Genomic DNA, 15,805 nt, shown 5'->3' with positions numbered 1-15,805 from the left:
AACACTGTCATTTCTAAGCTGAGGCAGCTACTGAAAGATGGATTTTGCCTGCGGTTGCTGGTGTTTATTCTGTAATGTTCTTGTTTTTTTTTTTTTTTTTTAAGCTGTTTACACTGATATGCTTCCTTTTTACTTTTGAGTTTTGTCTGCAGCTCGTTCTTCATCCAATGAACTGCAGCAAATGATTTCTTTAAAATTTGGACTGAGTGATTGTTACATGTTTTGCTCTGTAGCAATCAGATCCTTTCACAGGTATGAGGTAGTGAAAGAAGCTGAAAATAAGCAGCCAGACATGAAGGGATTGTGCTAATTTAAATTTAGGACAAGATTATGTCATAATATGGTAAATTCCTTTACTGCCGACAAAAATCTTATTTCCCTTTTCTGAGAAGTCTAAATTTAGCTCCTAGCTGATACAGTTTTTACTGTTTGTTCCCGATTAACAAAATAGTACATCTCTATGTACTCTTTGATGGGACTTTCATAAATATATTTAGAATGAGAAAATAGTCCTGTGAGATTAAAAACCCAAACCAACAAAACCCCCACGAAAAAACTTCACACGAGACCAGGCCTTATTCTAGTTAGTTTTGCAAAATAGCTCAGACTGTCAAAAACTTATGTGGATGCATTGGTGTGACAGAAAAAACTGCTGTTCCTCTGTGTCATTTGGTTAGTGGAACAGTAGATGACATTCAGCTGATGTTTTCTCCAAAGTCTGGAGAGAGCAGAGTTGTTGTTGTTTGCCTCCTCCGGGAGGAGGTTTTGTGCAGATGTGCTGCATTTCCAGGGGTGTGGTGCCCCCACAAGCAGTGAGCGCCCTTCCCTCTGTCCCCTTCACTGTGTTCCCCCCGGCTGTGCGCTCTCCCCCTCTGCAGCCCCAGGTGTGAGCGAGGTGGGATGAGCAGGTGCCTCTGCTGCTCCTCTGCGAGCCGTGCCACGCTCAGCCGCCCTGAAACAGCAGCGATTCTTGCCTGGCTGCAGCCGTCTCAGTGCCAGCGGTGACAGTACCTTGGGGATTCCTCTGACAGCACAGCTGAGCGTGGTGTTGTACCCTGCTATCACGGAGCGGTTCACCAAAGGGTGCGTGAATTTGGGAGCTTCGGAGAAGTCGTGCTCTTTGTAACAAGGGGGTTTGTAAGTGGTGCCTGCAGTTCAAAGAGACAAAATAGTAAGAACCGTGTTGGCTGCAGTTCTGCTGACTTGTCTACAATCTGTCTGTGATTTATTTTGCCTGTATGATTTTAAGAAGCTTCAAAGCTTTTGGCATTTGTGATATAAAAAGTTTTTAAATACATTTAATTCTAAAACACATCTCTTGTATAATGTGTTAGTTAAAGTAAAAGGTCCCGGCAATCACGAGTTTTCAGCTTCTGTTAAAAATAATATGTGTGCAGGGAAAGTCTTCACCACAGACATCTTCAACTTTTAACCACAAAATAGAAATATAATCCCCCTGCTGTATTATTTACTTCAGACAATATAGTTTAGGAAAACTGTGTGATTAAATATTTTGTAACTAACTTTTGTATTAGTACAGGAGATCTTCCTAGATAAAGGCTCTTAATGCTAAAATTCTTTATAAATGCTAGTTACTAAATAATGAAAATATCTTTAGGGGTGCAGCTAGTAAAACTCCATTTTCCATTTGCCAGTGTATTACTTCTGGTATTTAGTGGCTTCTGTGATCTTTGGTTTGAATAATATGTTACCTGTTTTTTGGATGTGAGCAGGATTTTTGGTGGTTGCAGCACTTTCACTCAATCCACACAAATTTTCACTGAAGATTCGAAAAAAATACTCATTTCCCATAATCAGGTCTGACACTATACAGTTTGTGCGACGATAGTGATCAAAAACCGTGTACCATTCCTGGAACAAAACTGCACTGTTTAGAAGGATGTTATGGAAGGTCAGACTGGTGCTACTTTTGGTACGGAGAGAATTTTTTTTGCTCCAAAGAAAAGACAGGCAGACAGGTATTTAACACTAACCTGTGAAATGGATATTATGTTGCTCCCTGTGAAGATCAGCTGATCTATTTTCTTACTTTTATATTCTGGCAGTGTGATAGGCATATGAATGCTTCTATTTAGAGAAAAACAACTCCCTCAACTCTCTACCGTATTTTAGCCATACTCATATCTGGGGAATCTGGTACAAAATGTGTACTCAGAATGCGACTGCTTAATGGGGTCTTCCATGAGAAAGATATTTTCCAGTTTGACAGGCATTCATACCTCTCCCAGTACATACCCTGGTATGCCTGGCATCTCACTTCAAGTCTAACTCTTCCTCCCTCCCCTTCAATTTTTTTGCTGCATTTATGAAAAATATAATTGCAAATAGAAAGTATAATTCCACCTTCTAAGGAGAGCTGTCTATGCAGTCATCACCTGAGATGGCACAGGCTTGGTCTCTTCCATTTTCTACTGAGCATTTTATTTAATCTTTCACCTTTTGGGGGTTTTTAGATTCTATTTTTCAATGTTTAATTGCCTCTGAGGTGCCATAGGACACCTTGGACACACAAATGATAGTTATGAACTCAGTCATTTCCCTCAAATCTGTGTTCCCAGAGCAAGTACTGATTTGACTCCCTTCAGAGCCATAAACCCAGCCAAGTTCTTACCATCGTTTTTTTGTCAGCTTTCTGAACTGTGTAGCCCAAGATCTGAGCATTGCCATCGTCCTGGGGAGGTGTCCACTCCAGGGCTGCATTAAATCCCCAAACATCTACAAGCTTTATATTCTGAGGAGGACCAGGCTTGTCTGCAGAGGAGACATAAGAGAACACCTTAGCTTGTAGTTCAAGATCCAAGAGCTTTGTCATTTCCCCATGCAGGGGAAAAAAAAAAATAGAACCTGATAGCAATCTGTAACACTCCATAGCAACACACTTCATTTATGTTAAGTTAAAACTGTAAACAAGAACATTGGGAAATTTTCAAATACCCTTTGAATATTCTTTTGGGAGGCCTGAATCCTACAGAGAAATAGAAAACACACTAGAATTAGTAACATCTTCAAAATGGAATAAGAAGTTTGTGTTGTTTGGATGGATGTGATTAACTCTTTAACTGCAGTTTTATTACTTTATTACCTCAGTGCAATTTCTTGGCCATTTATCTACATTGCTGTAACAACCAGGGCAGTGGGTATGTGCCTTCCAGCTGAGGAAGGCCAGCCATTTGGGAACACACCTTTTCCCTCTTGGCTCAGTGCTTGTTAGCTTGCCCACTAGGTGATTGCTCTGTAATAACTAGAAAAAGAACAAACTCTCAAAGAGATAGAGAAATCCACATTCTTTTTAAGATACATGGAAATATAGAGAAAAACAACATAGTATGAAATGATAATAATTTTATTTTTTTCTTTTTGAGGATCATTTGTATTTATACCATGTTGTTTAGTCAAGTGCTGTAAGGTTTAGATTAGATTTATTAAATAATATTTCTGTCTTTTTTAATTTGAGGACACCAGTTCACCTTTTTGATGTTAGATTGTTGCACCCATTTATGGGGCCTGCTGGGGACAGCTAGATAGTTCATCTTGTTATTGAGTGAAAAATAGTTCAAGATCATTCTAGACAGCTGAAGGGAAACTGTCTCCCCATTGTGTAGATAAGCTGGAAAAACTAAGAAAATGGTAAGAATCTGATGGATGCAGGTTTGAGATGAGCAGAGCACAGAGGAATGTAATTATAGGTGGCTTGTAATTTAATTCCTTAAAGAAGGATATGCAAACCAGTAATAAATCAGTCTTTGTTATTAGGGGAACTGTGACTTTCTACATCAAAGCATAATGTGCTAATTCTCTTTTCACTGACAAACTTTGGAATTGAAAACTGCGTTATAATTAGGTTTGACCCCTCCTGTCCTCCTTCAAAGTGGTGCCTCCTAGAACACTGCATGATGTCTGATAAGGGATGTGGAATGCATGACTCTCTTTGCATTTATCATCCTCTTTCTGCCTATCTTAACTAGCATTTCGGAGAAAAACCTGCCATCTTCTTGTTTCTCAGCAGCCACCAACCAGGTAAAGCCTTCTTGCCTTTTCTTCTCTGTTTCTGAAGTAGGGAGTGGCAATATGTTGTCAAATGAACAACATTGCTTATGGGGATGTGGAAATGGATTTGTTGTTAACTTGAATCACAACATAGAAGAAAAAAAAAACCCTAGTTGTTTTGTTAGATATGTATTTCATTATACAGAAATCAATTATTCTGATTTAAGAGAAGAATTTTTCATACTACATACCTGTCTGCATATGGGTGAAGAACAACCTTAAAAAAGGCAGAGATGGCTAAATTTGCTACATGGGTTTTTGTGTTCTTGATCTTTGTGGTTCAGTGGGGTAAATGCAATCTGCAAGATCTATCCAAAATTTCTTCATAGAATAGTAGAATATTTCTTTCTCAGTAATAACCAGTACATCTCTAGCTTGTGGATAGAGGATGGGAAAAGTTAAATTTACTGATGCTTCTGACCCAAATTATTTTTTTCTGTAGGGCACTGTGTCAGAGTGGGGATTTATATTCTGAGGAAGTATTCTGTCTTACTCTCAGCACAAGCTCAGCTGAGGAGTTTTGCAAACTAATGAAATTTATACAATGGGAAGAAGAGATAAAGTGTGAATTATCTTTCAAAGATAAATTATAATTTATATTTTCAAATAATACATAATGAGAAAAAGAATTACTTCCAGTTAAAAAATAAAGTATAGAACTGAGGTTTGCTTTGGTCAATAGAAGTCATGATGAAACACATGATTTATTGATTCATACAGAGAGTGAAAGAAGTTGAGGGAACCATATTCTCCAGAGATTGGAGATATTTTCATTATCTTAGAACTTTCTAGAAGTAATAAATACTCTATTCCAATAGAAATGTGGATATTTTTTTCATCTATAGAGTAAATTACAACAAGAGTTTTGGCAATGAGGGAAGGTGATGGCAGTAACAGAGTTGTTATCTCTTGTTTGGAGCTGATCTGACTCATCACCGCAGCAGAGGTTTTGGCTGCCTGAACTCTTGCCTTTACCCAAAAAAAGATAGCACAAGCATTACTTCTTCATCAAGGAGACTTTTGCCAAGCTGAAGAAAAGACCCCTCAAAAGATCACTGATTGACTTGTGTCTCTGAAAGCCAGGCTGGCTTTTCAGCCTGCTGTTCTACAGCACCTAAAGCACCACGAGGAGTGTAGAAAGAGTGCCTGAATCACCTATATTTCTGTCATGCCAAGAGAATAGAAAATCTGGGGAACAAAAAGTGCAGTTAACAGAATTGAGAAAAGGTAGTTCTGATGACAGAATAACAGAATCAAGCATCAGAGTAGATGCTCTGATTGCAGAAGTATCTGCATCTATTACAAGGCATTTCTCTTCTTGGTCATGAATTAATGAAATACATGTATTCCCATTGATTTCACCAAACTGCCCAAGAAGTACAAAATTAATGCCTGTCCTCCAACTCTTACCTGTGTGATAAGATTAGTTCTTTTTTTCAATCATTCATTTTCTGTACGGTATAACTCTCTGGCAATGGTAGGTGGTAGATGGATGTGTTTTTGTGACACAAACAATAGGCAGAAGATACTTGGTGCTATGGCCTAAGAGCAATGGCCAGAATCAAGAGTCACTAACCAGTTTTAGACAGATAATTTATATTGTAGGGTGCACTACTCCCCTTCACCTGAGTCAAAGAATGGCTTGGGTTGGAAGGGACCTCAATATAATATATTTCAGTTTTAACTCCATGCCCTGGGCAGGGACACCTTCCAGCAGACGAGATTGCTCAGAGCCCCATCCAGCCTGGCCCTGAACACCACCAGGCATGGGGCGTCCACACCTTCCTGGGCACTCTTGGGATTATTTTGGTTTAGCTGCTTATTTTGCTCTTGCAGAACTGCAGTCATCCTCTTGAGCAGAAGCAGCTGCTGGAATTAAGACATATTTGCTCCAGATTTTTATGCTGTTCTTGTTTGCTGTTGGCACCATTGCATACCCATTCTGCCAACATAATTAATAAAACTTTAAGCATAGCAAAGTCAGCATTTTTAATTCCAAAACATTAGGAGTTGAGCCAAAACACATATTCTAAAAATGTATTGATACACTGGAAGAAATTTGGGATAACATTGTGAAAGTGTGGGAAAGAGAAATAAAAACAGTTATCAAGGATGTTAAAAAGAGTGGTAATGAGGAGAAATAGAAAAACCCTGGTTAAACATTAATGAAATCTGAATAGGCAATATCTCAGAATATCTCTCAAATAATCCCAACAGAAGTTATAGAAACTTTGGCAATGCATTCCTTTAAAATGACATTAGAGAAGAGACTGGAAATTGCATAATAGAGAATAAGCCCCAGACTAACTGGACACACTTAACAGAGGAAAACATTAAATGTAAATTATTCAAATTCACAGGACTGTGCCTTCTAGTTTTTGGAACTGTTGAGGTATATTATGGTAATGAGTTTATCTTCCTATCCTTATCTAATGAAAAAACCCCATGTAGGAATACATTCCAAGATTCATATTTCCTTCCTTGAGTACAATATGGCTATGCCTAAGAACACCAGATCTCTGAAATTCTATCTTTCTCGGAGCAATAGAAAGGAGACTGATAAGGATCATCAAAGATGGCATTTGTTTGAAAATAGTCAAAATGAAGAGAGTAAAACTTGAGAAAATTAACTGAGGCAAGTGGGACTGAAGGCTATAAAGTCATGAGTAACATGGAAAAGCTGAATGATTACTCGTGTTTTTTTTCTGATACAAAACTGGATGTCAAATGACAGACATCCAGACAGACTCAAATAAAAACAAATAGGTATATGTACTGTACTTAAAATGAAATTCCTCAAAAAAGAATGTTTGGTTTCTCAAACTAGACCTGGATTAAAATACAGACTGGACAAAATTAGGCAAGAAAAAGATCACTAAAAAACTATGGAACACAAAGAATATTCCTCACCCTCTGAAGGTCTCTAGGACACAGATAATTTCAAGGTGGGAAAATGTAGTAGGAAAATAAGATCACACACTAGCCCTGCTCTTTGTCCTACCCTCTGCAACCAACCATTGGAAGAGAAGGGATTCTGAGGTAGCTGGATCTTTGGGTTGCCTCAGCCTGGCCATTATTTTGATTTGCATGATCTGCTTAATTCTGATGTCGTCAGGGTCTTACCTATGATTTGTATTGTTATTGTAACTTTATCAGACATGTTTTCTATCTGAAGAGTGACTTCATATGCTCCCGAGTGATGAAGCTCTGCTTTTCTGATGAAAAGGATGGTGTCCGTGCTGCTGTTCCGAATTCCCACATCTTTGGAGTCTAGACTTTGACCATCTTTCAGCCAAGTAATTTTGGGTCTTGGTTTACCCTAAATAGAGACAAAAAAAAAAATTTTAAGGCTTTAGCATTTCCATTCTGCTCTTAGCGATAAATCTAGAAGGTTTAATATAATACACAGAGTTGAGATAGTAAACTCCATAAATACATTACAATTTTTGTTTTCTTCCAGACAAATATTTGCTACCATCTGTGTTGTTTAGTGGCACCATGCTCTGAGGGTGCCATTTAGTTAGAGACTGAAACGATAGAGAACAAATTCATAAATACTATACTGTGCTGGGCTGGTACCCTTTCCCAGGCAACAGTGGCCAACAGGTGATCTGACTTGTTCTGATTGTTATTAGCAGAACCCTTACACACATGAGGACTTTATTAGCTCTGCTCCCCTTCTCTTCTCTTCCTTAAAATGTTTGCTGCTCTGTCCTGCGGCCTTTTAAAGATTCTTTTAAAAAATTATTGTAATCTTGTGGATGGGATGTGAAATTTACTGTATAATTCTTTCTGCACTGCAGAATTATTTTGGTGACTGTCAACCTAAGCAGTGAGGGTTGCTACACCCATGGAAGATGGCATTGTGGAATCAGCGAGATACCAGTGGTGTGCATCGCTCTCATCCAGCCATTTCCAGGAAAATGTTAAGTACTATTTAGCTCTTCAAAAGTTATTGGGGTGCTGCTTCCACAGTACAACTCCAAACAAGGAATCCCAAGAAAACAGAAAATGGCCATAACATATTTATTAAGTGTATTAATAGTTAATGCAACAGCAAATAACTCAGTGGGGCTTTTTAAGTTTCTGGCAGATTACCAAGGTGAAAGAGAGCAGCACAGGCCTGGAGTAGTTCATTCAGGTGAGTGGGGAGGGAAGGTGGGACCTTGCAGGGCAGCAGTCAGCTCTGTTCAGGCAGCCCTGAACTGCAGCCTAAGGCACTGAAATGGGAACTCTCCCTCAGGTAAAGAGCAGAGAAAGCAGCTCTGGAAGGTTCCTCAATCCACTGGAAAGACTCTTTCTCATTCTGAAAGACTCCTTTAGCCTACAGAGGGAGATTAAGGTACTCAGAGTCTTGGTTTTGGTGCCTAACTGTAAATGAATCTTTGCGCATTTTTACACCTTTATTTCAGGTTTGTCTGGTATTTGCTCAGAAGGGACAGAATAATAATGAATCTTTGTGCATTTTTACACCTTTATTTCAGGTTTGTCTGGTATTTGCTCAGAAGGTCTGTGTAGCCTTTTTTTTTTTTTTTTCTAGTGGTATTAGGAAAAAAACTTCACCTTTTATAAGAGTCAGGCTAAGATCTGTCCAAAATGATACTAAAGGATGTCTAGAACACCTAGAAATTACTGCTTGTTCATTGATGCTCTTTTCTCTAACTCATCAGATGTATTGTAATTTATTTTACACGAGGGCTGATATATACACCTTGAATGAGCAATGGTTTTGGATCTTGCATTCTCTCTCTCTGGTAAATTACTTTCCTACAGCTTTCTGCCAAGGAGCATAGTTAAGAGCACCTCAGGCCTGCAGCACTGAAATAATAGATACAAGAGTTTTGTCCTGTTCTAGTGTACCTGTACCCTGGTCTCATTTCAGTGAACCCTCACAAAAACCTGTTAGAGCAAGAAATGGTTTCCTCTCTTCAGGTATAATATATAGTAGAAATTCTGGAATAAGCGAAAGGTTTTGGGTTGTTTTGTGTTTTAGTTTCCATAGCTGTGTCTTATTATTGGTGAACAGCCCAAGAACTGACTCTACTTTACTTCCCACATATGCCTGTATTTTAAAGTGATATGAAGATCCTCCTTGAAAAATTTGGCTAGGGAATGCTTTGAAAATAAAAATAATCTGCCTAAATAGTATAGTTCTGTGGGCATTTATTTAAATTTCTACTTTGTCAAGACAAATACTTGGCAGGTTTTCAGACTGATTACAAGGTTGTTGCTGCTGGTGTTCTAGTGTGCTTGATCAGATATGTTCACTCACAGCTTCTTCTTTTTTGAGGTGCTGTGAGAGCCAGTGAAAGATTGCAAGTGTTCAAAGTGTTGGTTTTCATATACTCTTATATTTATAGACTGTGAAAAGCATAATCAGATAGAAAGCATGTTCCTAATACATATGTCAGAGGATTGGATTTCTGCAATGTGTAATAGATAATCTGAGAGAGAACAGTGAGTGACAGAGTAGCTAAATAGCACCAGAGAAACTTAGGGAGTTCACAGCCAGGGAAGAATGAATTTAAATGCTCTTAGATATTTATATTCACACATTTATGGTGGACAAAAAGACTGCTCAGTACTACTGTGAATTTTATCCACTAATAGCACATAATACCCCTCCAGTCATATGCCACATAGTTAATTTTGAAGGAAGAATGTATTGATTCTCTTCCTTTCACCAGAATGTTCCACCTGCTTAATGCACTCAACCAAAAAAAACGCTAGTAACAATGTTTTACTTTCTTTTTGGGACATTTTGATCTAAAGGTTTAAATAGATCTGCCAGTAGCATTAAACCCAGGATACCTTGACAATGTATTTCACAGAATTTACTGTAGTGACCACAGAGGTCACTGGAAAGGTTGCAGAGGCTGTGAATAGTAGAAGACACTGGCTTCCACGTCCATCAGATACTAGATTCTATTTACTTACAGTCTTCTTCTGCAATAGAAATGGCCAGTGACTTAAAATTTTTCAAAATGTGAAGTGAAAAGTTCTTTTTGATTTGCTTTTTTTGAAAGGTCATCAGTGTTACATATTCTAAATAGCTGTAGCCACAATTCTTAATACTGTGAGAGCTGCAGTTCAACACTATGGCAAATCACTCAAAAAAAAAAAACTTATTGAATTGAATTCTGGCTTTGTTCTCAGAGTAAAAGCTGGTGTTGCTGGATAGATTTTAGCATTTTTTGTTAGCACTACCCTTTAGGAGACAAGAGCTTATACCAACACATGATTTGTCAGTCAGCTACTCAAATCACTTTTCAATTAGTTGGTTCAATTTGGCCAAATTTGCCAAAGCACTTGAAATCTCTAAGATTAGCTTAGTACAGTTCTGTGAAAAATTGATCTGTGGGTGAAATGCCAAAACCTCAGTTAGTGTCCCTACTGAGAAAAGTCAAGGAAAGCTCAGTCTTTTAACTACTTTGTTTGGCAACAGCTGATTGGTGAGGCAGGGTTAAGTGAAGCTCTGGATTAGTTGCCACATGCACTTATCCTGGCCAGGGAGCTGAGGACGTGTCAGTGAGGGGAGGAGGGCCCAGAACTGGCAAATCTCTGGGAATATGGCAGTGAGGCTGCTCCCAGCAGAGGAGGTGCTGCATGTGCTGGGACAGGGCTGGGATGGGGCTGTCATGGTTTAGCACCTCCCTTCCTGGCAGAGTCTTCTGGCGAGCAGAGGCAGCCTCGACTCTGTGTATGCACTGCTCTCAGCAATTGCTAAAATACCCCAAAATTATCTGAGCAGAGGCTCTGTGTATGCACTGCTCTCAGCAATTGCTAAAATACCCCAAAATTATCAATACTCTTTCCAGCACTAATTCAGAACATGACCCCATAGTAAGTTCCATGAAGAAAATTAACTGCCCAGTCAAAACCAGCACAAGGGGACACAAGACAAATCTCTAAAATGCTAAACTTTATTCCCCTGCTTATAGGACAGCTTGTCAAATTTGTGCAATTTTTCTTCAACTTGGACATCAAAGCAGGAAAAATGTCTGTTTATTTTAGGGGTTTTAAAAAATAATTACATAACTCAGAAATAGATGTACAAATCTTGAATTTTGTGTGTGGCTAGACATTAGTAAAAAAGGAACTTTAACAATTTTGGAGATAAGAAATGTGAAAGAAAAAAAATGCCTTATGATTATGCTGAAATAATTCAAGCATGCAATTCAAGAAGGTTATGCATTCATGGGTATGCAATTGCGTACTAATGAGATGTATCTCTGTGAAAAAAGCAACTTTTCATGTCACCCAGTAACCATAGTGCAAAAAGACATGTACCTTTAAGTTTACATAAATTTTGCTTTAACAATTTTTTTTCCTGCCAGTGCTGCTCAAACAAAAGAATGAAGGTGATGTGTGCATATTTGTCTCCCTCGTGGAAAAAAAAGTTTTGCATATCTCCAGCACCTTTTATATAAAAATTTCAAAGCTCTTCACTAGTAATAGGATATCTTTATCAGAGCCAGAGTCTGTAATTTACAATTTCTTTTGCTATTTCTCCCTTAGGAAACCATTTCCTTACACACACTAATTCCTGCACTCTGTTGGTGTTATAGTCTTGCATCTGAAAAAAGGCATGTGGGGTTTTAGAAACGGTCATGTCTGTACAGCTCTAGAAAATGCCAAGATGAGGTAACTGGTCAGGTCAGTCTTTGTGTATATTTTAGCAATTTTGTGCAGGCCTTAGTGAAGTGTAGTTACATACATGCACCCTTGATTACCCTCAGCATGCTCTGGTTTTTACACCTTCATGCACAGTAATGCCCAAGCAGGTCTTTGTACACACACTCAGGTTCTGCACCCCAGGGCCAACTGGGGTCCTGTCTTTATTTGCAAACTCTGACTGTTGCAGTTAGCCTTTCAGAATTTAACATACACACTTTTGCCAAAGAAGTTGCCCAGTGGCATCATATGGCTTGGTTCCAGAAGAGTAATTATCTGGATTCTTACACTTTTGTCTACTTCTCTCTAAGGTGCCTCCTGTGCTCACTCAGTAAGCAGGAATGGGCTGGCACTTACTTAGACCACTTTTTTCTTCTTCCCCAAAAGGTGGGATTAAGGAAGAAACTCTGACTGTAAAAAAAAAATTACTGAAAAAAAAGAGTGACTCCCTCCCCTTCTCAAATTTTTGAGAGGGTTTCATGATTCAGCATAAGACATACTTATGTAATTCTGCTTAGGCAGTGAGGTAATGGGAACTTGCATTAGGGAAACTGCTTTAGGTAAGCAATCATAAAAAGCCATGACAAAATGGAAGCTGATACATACCTGAAAAGGGATCACAATATTGATTGTTTCACCCACTTTCTTCACCAGAGTCTGTCTGAGGTGGCGTGGCAGCCAGAATTTGGGACGCTCTGCAGTTAAGCATTAGCACACTAAATACAAAACTTTTGACAATATGCAACATTTTTTATAGCAAAAATAAGGCAATGGATAACTTTAAGCATAAGAAAATTGTGGAAACACTGTTTATACTTTTAGGGACTACCTCAGTCTCTCAGTAGTTTCAAATGTATTTGTCTACTGGATAAAAAGTTAATATTAAGTCTCAGTTATATATTTACATCTGAGCATGTTTTCAGTGACAGCAGCATTATGAAAATGTGCCACATCTGAAATGCCAAATTTAGGTGGCTTCTGTTGGATGTGAGTCTTCTATGTGGACTTTGTTTCTTTGGAGAAATTCTTCAGTTCATTAGAAAGGATGGGACAAGGGATGTATTGGAGTAAAAGACTGATGATAGATTATGGTTATCTTCTGCTATATTGATACTGCAGCACTTTGTAAATTGCCACTGGGATGTATTTATGGACATACTCAGAAAGCACTGATGGATTCCTTTATCTTGCTACAGTCATTCAGTTTGAGTTCTTTCTTTGAGATGGATGTAGTGGAATCTCTTTGTAGCATCTTACTTTCACTAACAAATAAGGACATTACTGCATGTTTTTTTTTCATTGGCCTCTGCTTTCCTCTACTTCACTGGAAGGCTTTCTAGGCTCTTGTTTTATCCTTGGTCTTTCCCCAATTATTTACAGAGGGAATTTCTTAACATACAGTTGGAGTATCTGTCTTCATGACCATTTGGTATTGAGATGCATTAAACTTTGTTTTATTTACATTGGCTCAATTTACTGCCAGTGAGACTCTGGCAGACACTTTGTGCGAGCCAAGGTTGAGGCATCCACTATTAGCAGCTCTTGATGTCTTTTGGACTCCAGTCAAATGAATTTTAATCTACTGCTGTTGGGTGATACACAGGGCGGTAATTAATAATCTGTGACAATGAAGGAAATAGATCTCTTGCCATAGCAAACACAGTCATTTTGCAGTAATATAGCAGCTTTTCAAGCAGAGAGGTAAATATTACATAAACGTTTCTTAAATTTTGACTGTGCCGTTGCAAGAGGTGAAATGTCCATCTTTTGAAAGTAAGAAGTAGAATTTTATTTTAAGAGCTATGCTTTACAAATATAAGACCTGGGTGCTGTAGAGATGTTCTCAGAGTCAGAAGACACTGGGCACCTAATCAAAGTGGAAGAGCAGTTTGTGTGTTATTCTCAGATAAAGGCAGAATTTATTCAGTATAGATACTCACGCAGGATCTCTTGAACAGTAACTGGCTCTTTTATTGTTGCTGCTGCACTCTCACCAGCCAGGTTTACAGCCTTGATACGGAAATAAAGTTTGTCCCCCGTGACCAGATCTTTAATCAGTGCAGACGTGCGCTCAGTTAGGCCAGGAAGAGCAGGAATCCATTCTGTAGCTACAATACAGTATTTGCAAATTGCAATAATACATTATTTTTCCAAACCGAGGCCTTGTTTGCAATTGAAAGTAAATTTCTGTTAGGGTAAAATGAACTCAAGTTACAGCACCATACTTAAAAGGGAATAAAATAAGCTGGAAGAAGAGCTCTGGATCAAGGAGATGTGTTTACATGTGGAGTTAAGCAATCTCTACACTTTTTTACTCAAAATAGCTAAGGATAAGGGAATCATCTTTGGGTAGTTCCTTTGCATTTTGTTTTATGGAGCTTAGAGCTGTGGGACTTCTTGACGTTTATTTTATTACATGGGAATGGGCAGAATTTTGGAAGTAGTTTTAGCAAGAAAGTGAAGCCTTAATTTAAATTTTTTTCTTGGAGTAAATATACCTTCTGTGACTGTCCAAACAGATCAGTGAGAGCCACATATGCTGAAAACAATAATAGAGCACATAACTGTTGGAATTTATTGTTTAATTCTCAATTGACACAGAACAGAATTCGTAGTGTTTCCTTGTTATAAAGCACAGAAATATGACTGATAAAATAATTCTGCTGTGACAATGACATAGAGATTCTGGTAATTCTATAGTCATGTCTCATTAAGGACTGTAAATTATTTCTGCATAAATTATGCCCTGTAAACCCCCTAGTTTAGGTTATTTGGCAATTGAGCCTAGTGTCAGGGGAAATGTCAATATTGAAGTGACTATAAAATTGCTGTTGGACTTTTATGATGTAAATATGATGTTGTAACAGCACAGAACATTGAATTTTGTAGATATGGTGCTGTTACACTCTCTATTACCAGTAATAGTATTAAATGAGGTAAGGTAATGGTTACTTTAAAGTTTGACTGATGTTGCCACAATCATGTTGTTTTATGTGTTTTAAGGAATATGCAATTCATGAATGATACAGAAGTATAGGAGTGACTATAGAACAGTAACGATATTTTTGTATTACTAATGTTTATTAAAACTTATGATGATTGTGAAGATGACGTTATGGATGTGTCTTACATGGTTTTACAGTCACTTTGTAGTGGGTATGGTGATGGTTGGAAAGGATGGTAGACATAGATTAGAGTTAAAATTTGGTCATGCTGGACATGGTTAGGTTGTTGGTAGTGTGTTGAGGTGAAGTTATTGCAATTGTAGCATTTTTTAAATGCTCTGTTGCTGCTGCCTAGTACTCATGGTTACTTACATCCATCTTTGCAGTATTCCACCATGTAACCATCCAAACCCCCGGCTCCAATCCGCTCAGGGGGCCTCCACTTCAAGGAAACAGTGCTGTCAGAAACATCCTCCACTGTGAAGTGGGTTGGTTCACTTGGAGGAGCTGTAAGGAAATGCAGACAAGTAGATTCTGAGAAATAGCAATACAACTATGAGAATTCAAAGGCTGTACAAGGAGTGATTAACCACTGATTTATGTACCACTGTCTATATTAATAAAATAAATCTATCTGAAGCTTACTTGTAAGTGTAACACCTATTACATCATTTAATAAAGATGCAGCATAAGATTTCCCTAATAGGAAGGGGAACAAGAGGTTAAGATAGTAGTTCCTATTTACAGATGCTCACTGATGAAAAGCCACTAAAGAAAAGAAGACTTGTAGAAGGGAGTCCAATTGTCATCATAAGTCTGCAGAGAAGTTTAGAAGTTAAATGCACTGTACTTATACCCTGATTGTGACTGGACAAAATTTGCATGGTCAGAGGAGCAAACGGACAGTGGCTAAATTTCACTTCACTCACACAGTGAAGAAAATGACCAAAAGTTATGACTGCATGTTTACAGAAACATTTCTTCTGATTTGTGCATTTGTAACAGAGATACTTGAGCAAAATATTTTGGGGATAAAAAATTTTGGTTTAGATACAGCTTTTCCGTATCTCTTCAGAACAGTTATGTCATGGCTTTTTATAAACCCACAGTTCATAAAG

At 38.1% G+C, this 15,805-nt stretch overlaps 1 protein-coding gene across 2 annotated transcripts in view; it reads right to left on the bottom strand.

Annotated features, from left to right (window-relative positions):
* Window positions 1-15,805, bottom strand: part of MYBPC3 (myosin binding protein C3) — a 62,000-nt gene that overhangs the window by 4,291 nt on the left and 41,904 nt on the right. For both annotated transcript variants that reach the window (XM_041426442.1, XM_041426526.1), the window contains 7 exons: window positions 15,060-15,194; window positions 13,683-13,850; window positions 12,349-12,437; window positions 7,192-7,387; window positions 2,633-2,772; window positions 1,713-1,872; window positions 1,012-1,148 (listed from right to left, as the gene is read on the bottom strand). In XM_041426442.1, coding sequence (XP_041282376.1) covers window positions 1,012-1,148; window positions 1,713-1,872; window positions 2,633-2,772; window positions 7,192-7,387; window positions 12,349-12,437; window positions 13,683-13,850; window positions 15,060-15,194 — 1,025 coding nt within the window. The remainder of the gene's footprint in view (window positions 1-1,011; window positions 1,149-1,712; window positions 1,873-2,632; window positions 2,773-7,191; window positions 7,388-12,348; window positions 12,438-13,682; window positions 13,851-15,059; window positions 15,195-15,805) is intronic.

Source organism: Onychostruthus taczanowskii, unplaced genomic scaffold (assembly GCF_017590055.1).
Source record: "Onychostruthus taczanowskii isolate IOZ18803 unplaced genomic scaffold, ASM1759005v1 scaffold1, whole genome shotgun sequence".
NCBI classification, from domain to species: Eukaryota; Metazoa; Chordata; class Aves; order Passeriformes; family Passeridae; genus Onychostruthus; species Onychostruthus taczanowskii.
The sequence above is the reverse complement of the archived record's forward strand: the minus strand, read 5'-3'. Positions and strand labels throughout refer to the sequence as shown.